General features: G+C 44.8%; 1 protein-coding gene across 1 annotated transcript in view; it reads right to left on the bottom strand.

Moving 5' to 3' along the window:
• The window catches only part of LOC115482534 (multidrug and toxin extrusion protein 2-like), a 133748-nt gene that overhangs the window by 104498 nt on the left and 12636 nt on the right, over nt 1-16614 (bottom strand). Inside the window, exons 4-11 of the mRNA XM_030222398.1 lie at nt 15977-16125; nt 10980-11022; nt 8132-8176; nt 7221-7318; nt 6416-6513; nt 6009-6122; nt 5847-5914; nt 3592-3700 (exon numbers count right to left, since the gene is read on the bottom strand). Coding sequence (XP_030078258.1) covers nt 3592-3700; nt 5847-5914; nt 6009-6122; nt 6416-6513; nt 7221-7318; nt 8132-8176; nt 10980-11022; nt 15977-16125 — 724 coding nt within the window. The remainder of the gene's footprint in view (nt 1-3591; nt 3701-5846; nt 5915-6008; nt 6123-6415; nt 6514-7220; nt 7319-8131; nt 8177-10979; nt 11023-15976; nt 16126-16614) is intronic.

Here is a 16614-nt window from a genome sequence, read left to right as displayed (position 1 = left end):
GAACATGTGTCCCATGGCGCTCAGTCCACTGCACTAACCATGAGTTTACTCCTCAAGTCTGCAGTGGTGTTCCTGGGGGGGGGGGGGGTGCGGTCCGCCCCGGGTGCACGCCGCTGGGGGGAGTGCCGCGCACGCCTGTCCTTTGTTCGTTCGTTCCATGCTCCCTCTGCCCTGGAACAGGAAGTAACCTGTTCCGGGACAGAGGGAGCATGGAATGAACGAAGGACAGGCGCGCGCGGCACCCCCCCCCCCCCCCAGCGGCATGCACCCAGGGGGGCTCTTTCGCGGGGGGGGGGGCGTTGCACCCGGGGGGCGGGGCGCATTGGCAATCCGCCCCGGGTGTCAGCCCCCCCTTAGGGAGGAAAGTAGGAACTGATTTCAAAGCCAGCATTGAGGAAAACATGAAACACAAAGGGAACATGAACCTAGTCCAACTGCTAATCTACACAATTATAAAAGCATGGACTCTTTTTCTTTTCATGCATTCTGATTTTTATACACTTGTATTCTCTGGTCAGATTAGGCTGAAGACTGAGGTTACTTTCAAGTAAACGATGCAGCTATTTTAGTGGTCTTCATCAATTTTTAAGCTGGAGCACTTTGGATTCTAATGAGCTGAAGGAGAGCTGCCAAATATCCTCCCATGCGAGACTGTTGACCAGTGTGTGTCGATGACATCCATCCCCACCAGCCCACCTTCAAACTTCATTGGGGGAATATCTTCATGATTATCTATTGAGAAATGCCCTGTCCTTAAAGCACGTGGCTTTCCTCCGCGCATCTCTCCAAGTGACCAAATTTGGTTGCGTCCATTTAGGCCATGTTTAACTTGGTATAAATCCTGATGCCTACATTAGGCACAGAGCAGGTATATTCTATAACAATGTGCATAGATTTTAGAAACGTCTACACCACGTCCATGGCCATGCCCCCTTTTCAACTATGCATCTTAGAATTTAGGTGCACCACGTTACAGAATACGCTTAGTGAGTTGTGCATGTGAATCTTAATTAATGCCAATTAGGAAAGATAATTGCTTGTTAACATCCAATTAATAGCGCTGATTAACTAGTTAACCAAGTAAGTTACACACATTGCTATAGAATACGCTTTGATTTCCATGCGGAAATTAAGACGCTATATATAGAACCTCGGAAATAGTAACCTATGGAACTTTGAAGGTCTAAGGTGCTCTTTTACTAAGCTGTGTAAGCGTCTACGTGCACCCAATGCAAGCCAAAATGGAGTTACCACACAGCTACCGCGTGGCTCTTGCGGTAATTTCATTTTTGGCACATGTCCAATACGCATGTCTAAAAAATATTTTTTATTTTCGGACACGTGGAACGGATGCACGCCAAGTGGCATTTGATGAGCATAGGTCATTACCACCCAGTTATCGCATGAGTCTTTACCGCTAGGTCAATGGCTGGGGGTAAGGTCTTGGACCCAAAATGGACGTGCGGCAATTTTCGTTTTGTCGCAAGTCCATTTTCAGCAAAAACTTTAAAAAAGGCATTTTTTCAGGCACGCTGAAAAATGGATTGTGAGCACCCAAAACCCGTGCCTACACTAACGCAAGCCATTTTTTAGTGCACCTTTTTAAAAGGACCCCTAAATGCTTTGAAAATGAGCCCCATAGTAACATAGTAGATGACAGCATATAAAGACCTGTACGGTCCATCCAGTCTGCCCAACAAGAAAAACTCATAGTATAACTTTGGCAACTAAGGTTTAATCTCAAAAAATGCAGGGTCATGCACTTGGGTTGCAAAAATTCGAGGGAACAGTACAGTATAGGGGGTGAAGTGTTTCAGTGTACGAAGGAAGAGTGGGCCCTGGGGGTGATTGTATCTGATGACCTTAAAGCATCCAAACAGGTAGAAAAAGCGACAGTCAAAGTCAGAAGGATGCTTGGGTGCATAAAGAGAGGCATGACCAGCAGGAAAAAGGAGGTGATAGTGCCGTTGTATAAGTCTCTAGTGAGGCCCCATTTGGAGTACTGCGTGCAGTTCTGGAGACCGCACCTACGGAAAGATATAAACAGGATGGAGTCGGTCCAGAGGGCGGCTACGAAATTAGTAAGCGGTCTTGAATGGAAAAATTATAGGGACAGGCTTATGAATCTCAACATGTATACGCTGGAAGAGAGGAGGGAGAGAGGAGACATGATAGAAACGTTTAAATATCTCAAGGGCATTTATGTACAGGAAGAGAGCCTTTTTCAAATGAAGGAGAGCTCTAGAATGAGGGGGCTTATGACAAAGTTAAGAGGGAATAGGCTTAGGAGTAACCTAAATAAGTATTATTTCACAGAAAGGGTGGTGGAGGCGTGGAATGGCCTCCCAGTGGAGGTTGTGGAGTCAAGGACTGTTCCAGAATTTAAAAAGGCATGGGATAAGCATGTGGGATCGCTTAGGAACAGGAAGAATTAGGGGTTACAGAGGATGGGCAAACTGAATGGCTCATATGGCCTTTATCTGCCATCATGTTTCTTATATTTCTATGTTTCTATAAGGTATGATATGATACTACATATGTATACTGGATCTTGATTTGTTCTTGCCATTTTCAGGGCACAGACTAGAAGTCCGCCCAATACTGCCCTTGTTTTCCAGTTACTGAAGCTGAATTTGTCCAGCCACTATCAGGGCACAGACCATAGAAGTCTGCCCATCACTGGCTTTGCTTCCCAATTACTGGTGTTGCCATCTAATCACTGCTAAGCTTGTAAGGCTAAATAAATGATATATGACAAGGGCAGCTCACAAAGGGCTCCTTTTACAAAGGTGCGGGGAAAACTGGCCTCAGTGTGCCCTAACGCAGATCTTTTTCAAGTGCTAAGGCCATTTTTCCCACAGCTGGAAAATGGAAGATTTCCCATTTCTGGCATTAATGGCCACATGCTAATGTGCAAATTAAAAAAGATTAGCGCGTGAACTCTTACCACAACCTATTTTGTAGGCAGAAGGGGCTCATGCGCTAACCAGTTAGTGCGTTGGTGCTAACCAGAGCTGCCGAGAGACTGGGCCGGGCCCGGGGCAAGCCACCCCACCCCCGCCCCCGAGGTCGTCATCGTCACCGCCCCCCCTCCACCCACCACCGGGCCGGGCCCCCTGAATTATAATCATAGTGCCTCACCTCGACCTCACTCCATGTGAAAGAAGCGCAGTAGCGACAGTCTGCAGATCGCCTCCCTTCGGGCCTTCCCTCCCTGTGTCCCGACCTCCCGGGGGCCCGGCCTAGTAGTGGACGGAGGGGGGCGGGTGGAGGGGACTGCGGCGCCGGGCCCCCCTTGGAGGCCCGGGCCTGGGGAATTTTGTCCCCCCTGCCCCCCCTCTCAGCGGCCCTGGTGCTAACTGAATGGTGTAGACATGCCACTCTCCACCCACAGACATGCCCCTTCTGTGAAAAAAAATATATAATTTTTTTTTAGTGCATGGTGTGCGCATATAGAGTGCAAAATTACCACAGGACACCTCAGTACATCCCGAGGTAAGCCCTCTTACGCTGTTGTAAGCAGACGTTAGTGTTTACTGCAGCTTAGTAAAAGGACCTCATAAAAACTTCCCTTACTGAACAGTTACTCACCTGTGAAAGAGAAAGCAATGCATGCAGATCTCTTTGCCTTTGTAAGATTTCTTGCACCGAGAGCAATACCCACATGGACATTGACTGTTATACCAAGTACACTGGGCACCTAGAATACAAAAAAGTAGATTTACTGTGGATTATTTTTGGGATAAGCAGCAGACTTCTGTTGAAGTTTTGGAGGCTGCCCTTGTAAGTCTCACTGGCCATTTTGAAGAGCGATCCGGCAGCGGGGGAGGGTCAGCGCCAGCAGCGGGCAGGCAGCCAAGACCGGGGATCTTTGCTGCCTGCCCCGAAGAATTCTCTGGACAACCTGGGTGGCTGGAGGGGGGGCAGGTGAGAGAGGAGGGTCGCTGGACATGGGTGGCTGCAGTGGGGGCAGGGGAGAGGAGGGTCACTGGACATGGGTGGCTGGAGGGGGAGCAGGGGAGAGAGGAGGGTCACTGGACATGGGTGACTGCAGGGGGGGGCAGGGGGAGAGGAGGGTCGCTGGACATGAGTGGCTGCTGTGGGGGCAGGGGGAGAGGAGGGTCGCTGGACATGGGTGGCTTCAGGGGGAGAGGAGGGTCGCTGGACATGGATCAGCTGTGAGTAGCGAGTGAAGTAGTGTGCGGGGGGTGGGGCTGAGGGCAGCTCTATGACTCAGAGGGCGGAGTGATTACGAAGCCTACGAACACTACAGGGCTTCACGGCTTCACTGCCACGGAGTCAGCTTCAGAACGTTGGAGGTGCGACTTATCATATTAGATAAGTGTTGCCATACTGGGACAGACCAAAGTATTCTGTTTCCAACAGGGGCCAATCCAAGTCACAAGTACCTGGCAAGATCCCAAAACAGTACAATACATTTTATGCTGCTTATCCCAAAAGTAAGCAGTGGATTTTCCCGTCCATTTTAATAATGGCTTATGGACTTTACTTTTAGGAAGTTATCCAAACCTTTTTTAAACCCCGCTAAGCTAACTGCTTTGTCCACATTCTGTGGAAATAAATTCCAGAGTTTAATTAAATGTTGAGTGAAGAAATATTTTCTTTGATTTGTTTTAAATTTACTATTTTGTAGCTTCATTGCGTGCTCCCTAGTACTTTTGGAAAGAGTAAACAAGCAATTCACGTCTACCCATTCCACTCCACTCAGTATTTTATAGATCTCTATCATATCTCCCCTCAGCTGTCTTTTCTCCAAGCTGAAGAGCCCAAGCCGTTTTAGCCTTTTCTCATAGGAAAGTCGTCCCATCTCCATTATCATTTTCATCGCCCTTCTCTGTACCTTTTCTAATTCCACTATCTTATCAATATTCATTCTAGCTAGCCTGAAAACCTGACTGGCTTTGAGAAACCCTTCAGTAGAAGAGGCAGTTGTCTTCCTGTGACAACACACTAAGAAGTAGGATTGCCTTCTAATAGCTCCTGCTTGTAGATGCAGTGAGTATGAGACATTTCGAAGAGCAACTCTTCATCATAACCATAGCTACTTTTCCAGCTCAACATTTGCAGCTGGAACATTTGGGTTCTACTCTCTCTCTGCAGAGCTAAACAATATGCTCCTTTTATCTGAGCTATTGGAAGTAATTTAGGTTGGTTTAAGAGTAGCCTAATGATCAGAGGAGCAGGCTGAGAACTTAGGGAAGTTTGATTCAAATGTCACTGAGGCTCCTTGTGATCTTTGCGCGTGCTAAATGCTGCACAGTGTATACCAATGAGCTGCATGGCACTTAATGCGCACTACTTTGTTAGTGTGTGCTAAATCCGTTAGCACCTCTTAGTAAAAGGACCCCTTAGCCCTCTATTGCCTCAGGTATAAACTCAGGGGTCCTTTTACAAAGGCACTATCCCCCATATATTTCTATGGGCATCTCTAGCGTTTAGTGCCTGCTAATCGCAAGCACACATTAAAATCACTAGCGAGCCTTTGTAATAGACCCCCATAAATTGTACGTCCTCCGGGGACAAGGAAATTCCCACTATAGCTGAGTATAGGTAGCCTTGAGCTACAACTGAAAAAGGCATGAGCTAAATCCGAAATCTCTTCCCTTTCCTCTTAGGTTGGCAATACATTGTTAACAGCTGCAGTTCTATTCAGACCATTTCAATTATAAGTGCAATCCTCATGGCACCTTTGCCACAAAAAGCTGAGGAAGACATCTGTAACATGTTTATCATAGAGTTAAGAAAGACCTATACTGTGTCTACGGCACATGGGAGACTGGGACACCTCAGTGACCCAGTAGCAGATGAAGGATTTTTCTGCTTACCAGGAATGCCAGGAAGTAGAATTGGTACATTACAGCTTGTGCTCCCAGTTCAACCAGCCCCAACTGACCTGAAGCAATAAACCATCAAAAATGTCAAAATTATTGGGGAAATCTGCAATAGCTACAATGGATTTCACTGCAGATTTAGTAGGAGCAACCGACCTGTCAGGAATGTTCCAATCTCAAACGTCCACCACTTCAGACACATCATAAGCATACCATAGAAGGCAAAGTGTACAAATACCCCCCATTCCTGAAGGCACTCTCTTGACCACCCTACAAGAAAACAGAGGTTACAAACTGCTTCATAGTTTTTGCTGTGGCTTGAAAGTTATGATAATGCATTGCTGCGTCTACCATTGACACCTTTGAGTGTCTACTGCGATGAGCAACTAATGAAATGCTGTTGGGTTGATCTCTTTCCACAGGCTGTTAGTGGTTACTACCTGCCGAGATCTAGAATAAGGAAACAAATGTAGCAAAAATATGCTGAAGGATTTTGTGGGTCTATAAAGACAAAAGTGAATAGTTATGTTTAATGTTATGTTTGATAAGTAAATATTCAGTACCTCCCCAGGTGTCAGCAAGTAGCTTCTTCCACAAGATAAACAGAACCACAAGAATAAGCCAGCTATATGCAGTTATAACGCTGGTCCACATAACTGCCCTAGGAAAAGAGAAGGAGCTTGTTTTATTTCTGTAAGTGGCGGCTTCACCATTTGTATAAAGGAGACAACTATCATCCTGCTGGGGCATCTGACATGTGAATTACCATGATGCACAATTTTCATTGTCTGCAGAAGATGGTTTATAAATGAAATACTGTGATTAGACAGATGAGGTCACATGGCCATGCAATTACAGCCACTAAACATGGTTCTGATGTTAGATTACGTTCACACTTTTCTTTCCCACTCTCAGAAGAGGTGTTTTAGCTAATCAGTGCCTCTTTGCACCTATGCCATGCCACAGTTTGGCTGCAGCCAAGACTAGGACCAAAGGCAGCTTGAACTAAGGGCCTCTCTCAGCCTTAACAGAAATTGCTATGAATGTATACAGCACTTCCACATGCAGGAAAGTCAAGTAAATAACAAGGAATCATGCAGCAAAGGCCATGAGGCCTTTTCAGGAAGGATATATTTTAATATACAACAGAATTATTGTACCTTTTTATTTTTACAGAGCATTGTTTTTTTTTTTGTTATTCCATTCCACCCCACTCCCAGCTTACTTCCTTTCCTCTATTGCAGTCAGTGTAGCTGCCTCTGTTGTCTGGGAGCCTACAGGTGTCCCTATTAAAGCCAGTTTTCCACCTCACCCTTCTGTGCATTGCTGCTCGTAGCCTGTTTCCCCAAAAGTTCAGATTATACTTACACTGTTCCCAGCTTCAGAACATATACACACACGGCACTGAGAGTTGCATTCAGGATGTTTGCGGCAAATCCAGAAACAATCTGAGGTAAAACTATGTTCTGCAATAGAAACAGAAAAATGTTTAGGTCCTTGAGAAGCTAACTTGATTGATATCATCAACAGCTAGCTTCCTCCATTTTCTAACTTAGGAATGATTGGGGAAGAGACAGGAGACAAGGGAAGAGTTTGTAAGGTGATGTTCAAAAGCACAATAAAAAGAAGAAACTAAGGGCCCCTTTACTAAGCCGCATAAGCGTCTATGCGCACCCAACCCATGCCAAAATGGAGTTACCGCCCGACTACCATGTGGCTCTTGCGGTAATTTCATTTTTGGCGCGCATCCGATACGCGTGTCTGAAAAATATTTTTTTTAGTTTCGGACACACATAGCAGACGCGCGCCAATTGGCATCTGATGCACATAGGTCATTACCACCCAAATTCTTTACCGCTAGGTCTATGGATGGCGGTAAGGTCTCAGACCCAAAACGGACACGCTGAAAAATAATTCTGCGCGCACCCAAAACCCACGGCTACACTACTGCAGGCCCTTTTTCAGCATGCCTTTGTAAAAGGACCCCTAAATATCCCTTCCCACCACTAGACACACGCATTCACATATGCCCCCACCCCACCCCGGCACAAATATCCCTCTGATCTGTGAAAAATCCACATCTAGTCTCTAATGATTTTCAGTGGGACATTACAAGATGGCTTTCATGATCACCAAACAGGCCCCAAATGTTCCTCCTCTTGATACCCTGACCACTGCATTGTGCTAACGTTTGGATGTAGGAACTGTATGCTTTTGTGGTTTCTCTTGTCCTCAAACTTATCCCAGTTGCCTGAAACCACCAAGCCAATAGCTATTACCTGGTTTCGCAAATATTTTCCCAGTAGCTGGTTCATAAATAAAGCCTGTCAAAATACAATGTGAGACTTTAAATCTTTTCTACATCACATCTTCTCAATTTCAACATAGTATGCATAATCATTTAAACTGTAAAGATATCTCATTACAAATTCTCTAAGCTCAGGTTCCCTTTTGTAGTCTACACACTGCTGATTTCTTTAGAGACAGGACTGGAAGGCTCCAAAATACAGAAACAACTGAAGGAAAAGTGTGCTTAAAAAGGATACACCAGTTTAGTCACTCTTGTAACAGGCGATAACATCTATTCTTGAGGATCGGTCCATTTATCTGTCTTTTCATAGGTTGGCCCTTTATACACGTGCTCAAATATATGCCTGGATTCTCAGAATATGGAGATGAGGAGCAGCGAGATGAGAGGAGCCGGCAGCAGTGCCACAAGAAACTGCAGAGAGGCCAGTTCCCACCACATGAAAATCCAGCAGTAGTCTGGCAACCCCCCCCCCCCACCCCCAACAAACAAACAAACAAATTGTGGGGTGAAGAGCAGAGGACCCAGCAGTAGCAGAAGAAGAAACCGTGAGATGGTAGCAAGGCCAGATGCCACCACCTAAACAGTGAAGGAGACCAGCAGCTAGGAAAACCAGAAGTAGCAGATAGGCCAGGCCCTGCTACCCAAGAGTGCAGGGAGCCAGCGGTTGAAGAAAGAAGAAGCTGTGAAATCCACAGCTGCAGTATTTTAAGTTATTGGGGTCTGGTCTCCCTACTATCTTCCTATAGTTATATATGTAGTTGTCAAAAATCATCTAGACTATTCTTAACTCTTATCTGGGATTATCAAAGATTAGTCTCAGAAGACTTCAGTTTGTGCAACATACTACAGTTAGGCTGCTTATAGAAGCAAAAAGATATGATGGCATCACACCAGTTTTTTTGGTCATCACTCCTTGCTGCTGGATTCTACGTACAGGATTCAGTGCTGAACTGGTTCTCTTCCTGTCCTCGGCATCACACTGTTGGGGCAGGTTCTGGGAGTCTATTCTGTAAAGGTCTATAGGCACCTGTGTTGACTTTATATAAAAGGAATAAAATTGCACCTTCTTGGGCTTTCCACATAGGTGTCCTGTTATAAAATTAACCCCTTAGAGGTATGTGAGAATTCCAGAAAGGTGTCTAATTTGCGCTGTTTTGAGGAGATTGGAAACCTGATTCATGGAAGCTTTTCTTTCATTCTGTGTCCATTCTTTTTCTTTCAGAATTTTTTCTTTTTGAGTCATTTGTGATTTACTTAATATAATTTTATTTGAAACAAAAACTAATGCAAAAAAAACAAAAAGAAAGGAAATGATGAAGATATATATAAACAAAATTAAAGATTTTATTGCTAATTTTTTTTAATGGAATAAGCTTACAGATACAAATCCAATAATTTTATAGGAACCTTTTAAAGCCTCACTGAGAGGTGAATTTATATCCATAGCTGCTTAGAGAAACAAAGAAAGAAAGATATAAAGCAATTACCTCTGTAATGACTTATAGGACCTTCCATGATAACAAAGCATTTCTACAGTGGAAAACCTGGCAGTAACTTCACCCATCAGAGACAACCACAGTGAACAAAGGGACTGATGGTGGAAGTTTCACCATTTAAGATGTATAACTGCATCGACCTTGAATAATGCATCATGTGGAGTCATAGAGGGGAATAATCGAACGATGCCGGCGAAATTGATGGCCGGCCATCTTCGGGGCCGGCACCGTGAGTGGGCGGAGCCAAGCGTATTTTCGAAAGACGCTTGGCACCGGCCAAATCGCTCGCCGGGTTTAGAGGATCGCCAGCGGATTGCTGGATTTAGATGAGAGATGGCCGGGTCCGATTTTCAGCCCTAATGGAAACCAGACCCGGCCATCTCAAACCCGGCGAAATGCAAGGCATTTGGCCGTGGGAGGAGCCAGCATTTGTAGTGCACTGGCCCCCCTGACATGCCAGGACACCAACCGGGCACCCTAGAGGGCACTTAAAAATATTTTTTTAAAAACAAAATTAGCTTCCAGGTGCATAGCACCTTTCCCTTGTGTGCTGAGCCCCCCAAATCCCCCCCAAAACCCACTGCCCACAAGTCTACACCATTACCATAGCCCTAAGGGGTGAAGAGGGCACCTACATGTGGGTACAGTGGGTTTGGGGTTTTTTTGGAGGGCTCAACATTAACCACCACAAGTGTAACAGGTAGAGGGGGATGTGCCTGGGTCCACCTGCCTGAAGTGCAGTGCACCCACTAAAAACTGCTCCAGGGACCTGCATACTGCTGTCAGGGAGCTGGGGATGACATTTGAGGCTGGCAAAAAATGTTTTAATTTTTTTTGTGTGTGTATGGGAGGGAGTTGGTGACCACTTGGGGAGTAAGGGGAGGTGATCCCCGCTTCCCTCTGGTGGTCATCTGGTCAGTTGGGGCTCTTTTTTGGGACTTGGTCCTAAAAATACATGGACCAAGTCCGCCCGGCGAAATACTCGTTCGAGCCGGTGTTTTTTTTTTTTTCATAATAAGGTGATGCCGGCCATCTCGTAACCCCACCCCGCTCCGCCCCCTTCCCGCCTTCACTACCCTACCAACATGCCCCCTTGAAGGTTGGCCGGTGCCGGAACGAAAAAGCAATTGGGGCCGGCCAAAATCGGCTTTCGATAATACCGATTTGGCCAGGATTGAGAGATCACCGGCGATTTCCCGATTTGTGTCGGAAGATCACCGGCGATCCCTTTCGAAAATAAGCCTGATAGTGTACTGCAGAATACACTCTGAGCCATAGCTCTACATCAAAAGGAATAAGTACAATTTAATATTAACTTACTGGAACAGCAGGAACAAGAATCATGACAAGAACATCTGTTTGCCTGGGGATAAATAACATTGTTTATTTGATAGAAACAAGAAGCTCTACTTTCCTTCAGCTGATGATGGGGAACTGGGCCATAAACACATACTCCCCCCCCCCCCCCCCCCCCTTTACCAACTTAAACGTATGATCATGTGGACGTTGAAGGAAGTGATAGGTAAAAAGCTTCTGCTATGAGTTTACTTGTCCTGAATTGTCTGAACTTGTGATATATAGTATGGGGTGGGTGGGGGGACATATGGATCAAAAATCAAAGGGACTTGTACATTTAAGGATAGTATAGCTAAAAATTCCTTCTAAAATATCTGATGCTAGCAGGACAGTGCTGAGGCACAGTAAGGATGCTCTACCTAGCTATATGTACAGTAGTAATGAATAGTCACTAGAGGGCCCTTTTACTAAGCCTCTGTGCGCCAAAGTGCCTCAATTTGGAATTAGCGCCCGGCTACTGTGTGGCCCGGGTGGTAATTTCATTTTTAACGTGCGTCCACTACGCACACCAGAAAATCATTTTTTATTTTATGGTGCGTGGCGCTAACTGGGCGGTAAAAGGAATTCTACACACATAGACCATTTCTGTCCGGTTAACGCATGAGACCTTACCACTAAGTCAATGGGTAGCGGTAAGGTCTCAGACCCAAAATGGACGTGCGCCAATTTTCATTTTGCCACACATCCATTTTCGGCCAAAATTTTTTTTTAAAATGCATCTTTTACAGGTGCGCTGAAAAATGGATCTGCGCACATCCTAAACACGCGCCTACACTAGTGCAGGCCAGTTTTCAGTGCACCTTAGCAAAAGGACCCCTAGGTGGTTTAATTTAGGACAGATAAAAGCAGTCCTAAATTAAACTGCTCAACAATATAAGACTATTAATGTTGTATGTATAGCTGCCAGTGGTCAGTAATCTATTCAGCATCACTGACTATCTGGATGTCAGCATTGAATACATATGTGTCTGTAAATGCCGCAATGAACATATTTAAAAAATGCTGACCAACAGGGCTAAATATGGAGGCAGGAAGGTGGGAAAAGAACTCAAGATTTTTTTTGTTTCTGTTGCATAGAGGCGGGGCCTTTTTAAAAATTAAAGTAAACAAAAACAAGTGAATTGTTTTCTTTTGTTTTCATTTGTTTAAAAATAAAATGAAAGAAAAGAGGAAATTTTATAGATATAAACATTTTTATTTTGTTTCAACCACATTTATATACAGTTCAGTGAAATCATGTGCCCAGTGTCTAATTTATTATTTGTATTTGTGACCCGATGAACAAAAAGGTACCAAAAGTGGGGTATGCAACTCATTTAAACCACAAGATAGAGGGACATCGACTATATCATCCTGAAAAATTTCAGGCTCAGGTATGGACTAATTATGTCTTTAAAAAATGACAAGTGTTTATAAGTAAAAAAAAAAGCAATTAACCCCAGAAATCACAAACCCTACATTAGATACCTGTAGTTTCTAGGCTGTGGAAAATGAAAAATAGCAGTCGTGGAAAAAATCGCATAGTCCCATTCTACTGACCCTATAGTTCGCAAAACTTTCAAAAATTAAAGTTGTCCCCTCAAACTTTAATAGCCTTTAGCTCTGCTACTTGTAAGCAGTGGCGTACCAAGGGGGGGGGGGCGGTGGGGGCGGTCCGCCCTGGGTGCACACCGCTGGGGGGTGCCGCGCGCCTGTCGGCTCTTCGTTTTCATGCTCCCTTTGCCCCGGAACAGGTTACTTCCTGTTCTGGGGCAGAGGGAGCATGAAAACGAAGAGCCGGCAGGCGCGCGGTACCCCCCCCCCCCAGCGGCGTGCACCCGGGGGATTGGGGGTTCTTTCGCCGGGGGGGGCGGCGTTGCACTGTTCCGGGGGGGCGGGGCGCATTGGCGATCCGCCCCAGGTGTCAGCCCCCTAGGAACGCCACTGCTTGTAAGCCCACTTTTGGTACCTTTTCACTCAACAAGTCACAGTTTGGACTAAATTCTATGCATGGTGCCTAAAAAAATCGGTGCCAAAACCATGCTTAAATTAGGCGCAGTTTATAGAATAGCGCTTATGCCCGGAAACCGTGACTGCATTTAGGCCATTTACATCAATGGAACCATGGTACAAATACTTGTAGTTAAATCAGGCGTGGATCCCACCTTATTATGGGCCCCTTTTACCAAGGTGTGGCAAACGGGGGCTTGCGCTGGCATCAGCGCATATTTTTGAAGCATGCTGAGGCCCCCCTTTTACTGCAGCTGGTAAAAGGTAGGTCTTTCTTTTTTAAAAGAAAGGGCCATACGGCAAGTAAAGCACTTGGCAAGTGGCCATTTCGGGGGAGCCCTTACCGCCACCCATTGAGGTGGCAGTAAGGGCTCCCACACTAACCTGGCAATAACCAGGCTGCGCACGGCACTGCCGATTACTACCGGGTACATACCAGCGCTATAAAAATAAATATATTTTTGTAGCGCCAGATATGACAGTGCTCTGGGGATGGGAACTACCACCGGGCTGCTGCAGTAGCCCAGCGGTACTTCCTTTTTAGCGAGCAGTAAGCCAGAATTGGGTTTACCGCCATTTTGTAAAAGGGCCCGTATATAATTACACACATAACTGAAAGAAACACCCCCAATCTACCTATGACCCTCCAATTTCTGAGCCCCCTTTTTTGACTCATGTGTAAAATTTAGATGCATATCCCATGCAAAAATTAGGATCACAGCAGAGTACAATAAAATCAATAATAAGTGAAAAGAACTCCATTAATAGATAGGAAAGTACACATCATATAAGATAAACAGACAATCACCCCATCGTAAAAAAAATATAATCTAAACTTATCTATGAGAGAGTAGTCTCACCACTATAGACTGTGCCCTCAAAAGCAATATGGAAAAAACAATGGGCCTTTAATAACGATTTGAACCTTTTTATATAAGTACATAATACATAAGTAATGCCATACTGGGAAAAGACCAAGGGTCCATCGAGCCCAGCATCCTGTCCACGACAGCGGCCAATCCAGGCCAAGGGCACCTGGCAAGCTTCCCAAACGTACAAACATTCTATACATGTTATTCCTGGAATTTTGGATTTTTCCAAGTCCGTTTAGTAGCGGTTTATGGACTTGTCCTTTAGGAATCCGTCCAACCCCTTTTTAAACTCTGCTAAGCTAACCGCCTTCACCACTTTCTCCGGCAACGAATTCCAGAGTTTAATTACACGTTGGGTGAAGAAAAATTTTCTCCGATTTGTTTTAAATTTACTATACTGTAGTTTCATCGCATGCCCCCTAGCCCTAGTATTTTTGGAAAGCGTGAACAGACGCTTCACATCCACCTGTTCCACTCCACTCATTATTTTATATACCTCTATCATGTCTCCCCTCAGCCGTCTCTTCTCCAAGCTGTATAGCCCTAGCCTCCTTAGTCTTTGTTCATAGGGAAGTCGTCCCATCCTGCTATCATTTAGTCGCCCTTCGCTGCACCTTTTCCAATTCTACTATATCTTTCTTGAGATGCGGCGACCAGAATTGAACACAATACTCAAGGTGCGGTCGCACCATGGAGCGATACAACGGCATTATAACATCCTCACACCTGTTTTCCATACCTTTCCTAATAATACCCAACATTCTATTCGCTTCTTAGCTGCAGCAGCACACTGAGCAGAAGGTTTCAGTGTGTTATCGACGACGACACCCAGATCCCTTTCTTGGTCCGTAACTCCTAACGTGGAACCTTGCATGACGTAGCTATAATTCGGGTTCTTTTTTCCCACATGCATCACCTTGCACTTGCTCACATTAAACATCATCTGCCATTTAGCCGCCCAGTCTCCCAGTCTCGTAAGGTCCTCTTATAATTTTTCACAATCCTGTCGCGATTTAACGACTTTGAATAACTTTGTGTCATCAGCAAATTTAATTACCTCGCTAGTTACTCCCATCTCTAAATCATTTATAAATATATTAAAAAGCAGCAGTCCTAGCACGGACCCCTGAGGAACCCCACTAACTACCCTTCTCCATTGTGAATACTGCCCATTTAACCCCACTCTCTGTTTCCTATCCTTCAACCAGTTTTTAATCCACAATAGGACATTTCTTCCTATCCCATGACCCTCCAATTTCCTCTGTAGCCTTTCATGAGGTACCTTGTCAAACGCCTTTTGAAAATCCAGATACACAATATCAACCGACTCCCCTTTGTCCACATGTTTGTTCACTCCTTCAAAGAATTGAAGTAAATTGGTCAGGCAAGATTTCCCCACACAACAGCCATGCTGACTCGGTCTCAGTAATCCATGTCCTCGGATGTGCTCTGTAATTTTGTTTTTAATAATAGCCTCTACCATTTTCCCCGGCACCGACGTCAGACTCACCGGTCTATAATTTCCCGGATCTCCCCTGGAGCCTTTTTTAAAAATGGGCGTTACATTGGCCACCTTCCAATCTTCCGGTACCACGCTCGATTTTAAGGATAAGTTGCATATCACTAGCAGTAGCTCCGCAAGCTCGTTTTTCAGTTCTATCAGTACTCTAGGATGAATACCATCCGGTCCAGCAGATTTGCTACTCTTCAGTTTGCCGAACTGCCCCATTACGTCCTCCAGGTTTACCGTGAAGTAAGCTTGCTTCTAAGTGAACAGTAAGTGGATGCTGATTCCAGAGAGTGGGGGTTAGCCAAAAGAAAGTGGATTCTTGAGTGACAACGCACCAGGCTTTATCCTTTCTCCAGCCCTCTGGAAGGGATGAGAGGCTGCGGTGGACGCTAGAACCTGCCATATATGAACTCTTATACAACCTATAGGTGTTGCTATTGAACAATGGCTAGGGATGCCCTTCTTCTCAAGATGCTGTGAATGCTGCCTCTGCAGCACAGTCTAGTCCGTGCCACTTCAAAGAGCAGAACATTTTTTTTACTTAATTTTTTTTATCTGAATTTAACTGAATTATTGAAGATAGACCCAACCTGGCCAGCTCTGGGTCCTGTCCAAATATCAACAGGATGAATTTTGTGTTAATGAAGATGGCCCAGCAGGGGAAGCAGAAGAGAAGCAAGATAAGAATCCCTCGCTGAAGAAGAAGGCCGACCTCCTTTAGGTTTCTTCTTCCATAAGACTAGAAAACAAAACAAAGGTTATTAATATTTAAACAGTCATTTAGTACAGATATGGTTATAAAACATGTCTATTAAGCATCTTGGCGAAAACATGCAAAGGCAATAGGATAGATTAGAACATACAGACAAAAATAAAAATAGGAAAAATTAAAGAAAAATGTAGAAAAGTAAATTTGACACTGCAATTGTGGATGCTTTTTCACCCATGACCCCTCATTGTTTGTTAAATTTTGAACTGGTAAACAAGAGTCATTCTTCAAAAATACTAATGATAAAAACATGCTTCTTTCTTTCCTTAGCTTCACCAACAGATCAGTCCAGAACTTGTGAGTTATGTCCATCTACCAGCAGGTGAAGATAGAGAGTATGAATTGAGCTCTGACATAAAGGATATTGTGCAGCTGCTCCAAAGCAGTATTTCTCTATCTCAAGCAGCTGGTATAAGCTAACCTATGCAGCTCCCTGATGTTTTCTTTAAATTCTTGCTC

This window comes from Microcaecilia unicolor, chromosome 13, assembly GCF_901765095.1.
Source record: "Microcaecilia unicolor chromosome 13, aMicUni1.1, whole genome shotgun sequence".
NCBI classification, from domain to species: Eukaryota; Metazoa; Chordata; class Amphibia; order Gymnophiona; family Siphonopidae; genus Microcaecilia; species Microcaecilia unicolor.
The sequence above is the reverse complement of the archived record's forward strand: the minus strand, read 5'-3'. Positions and strand labels throughout refer to the sequence as shown.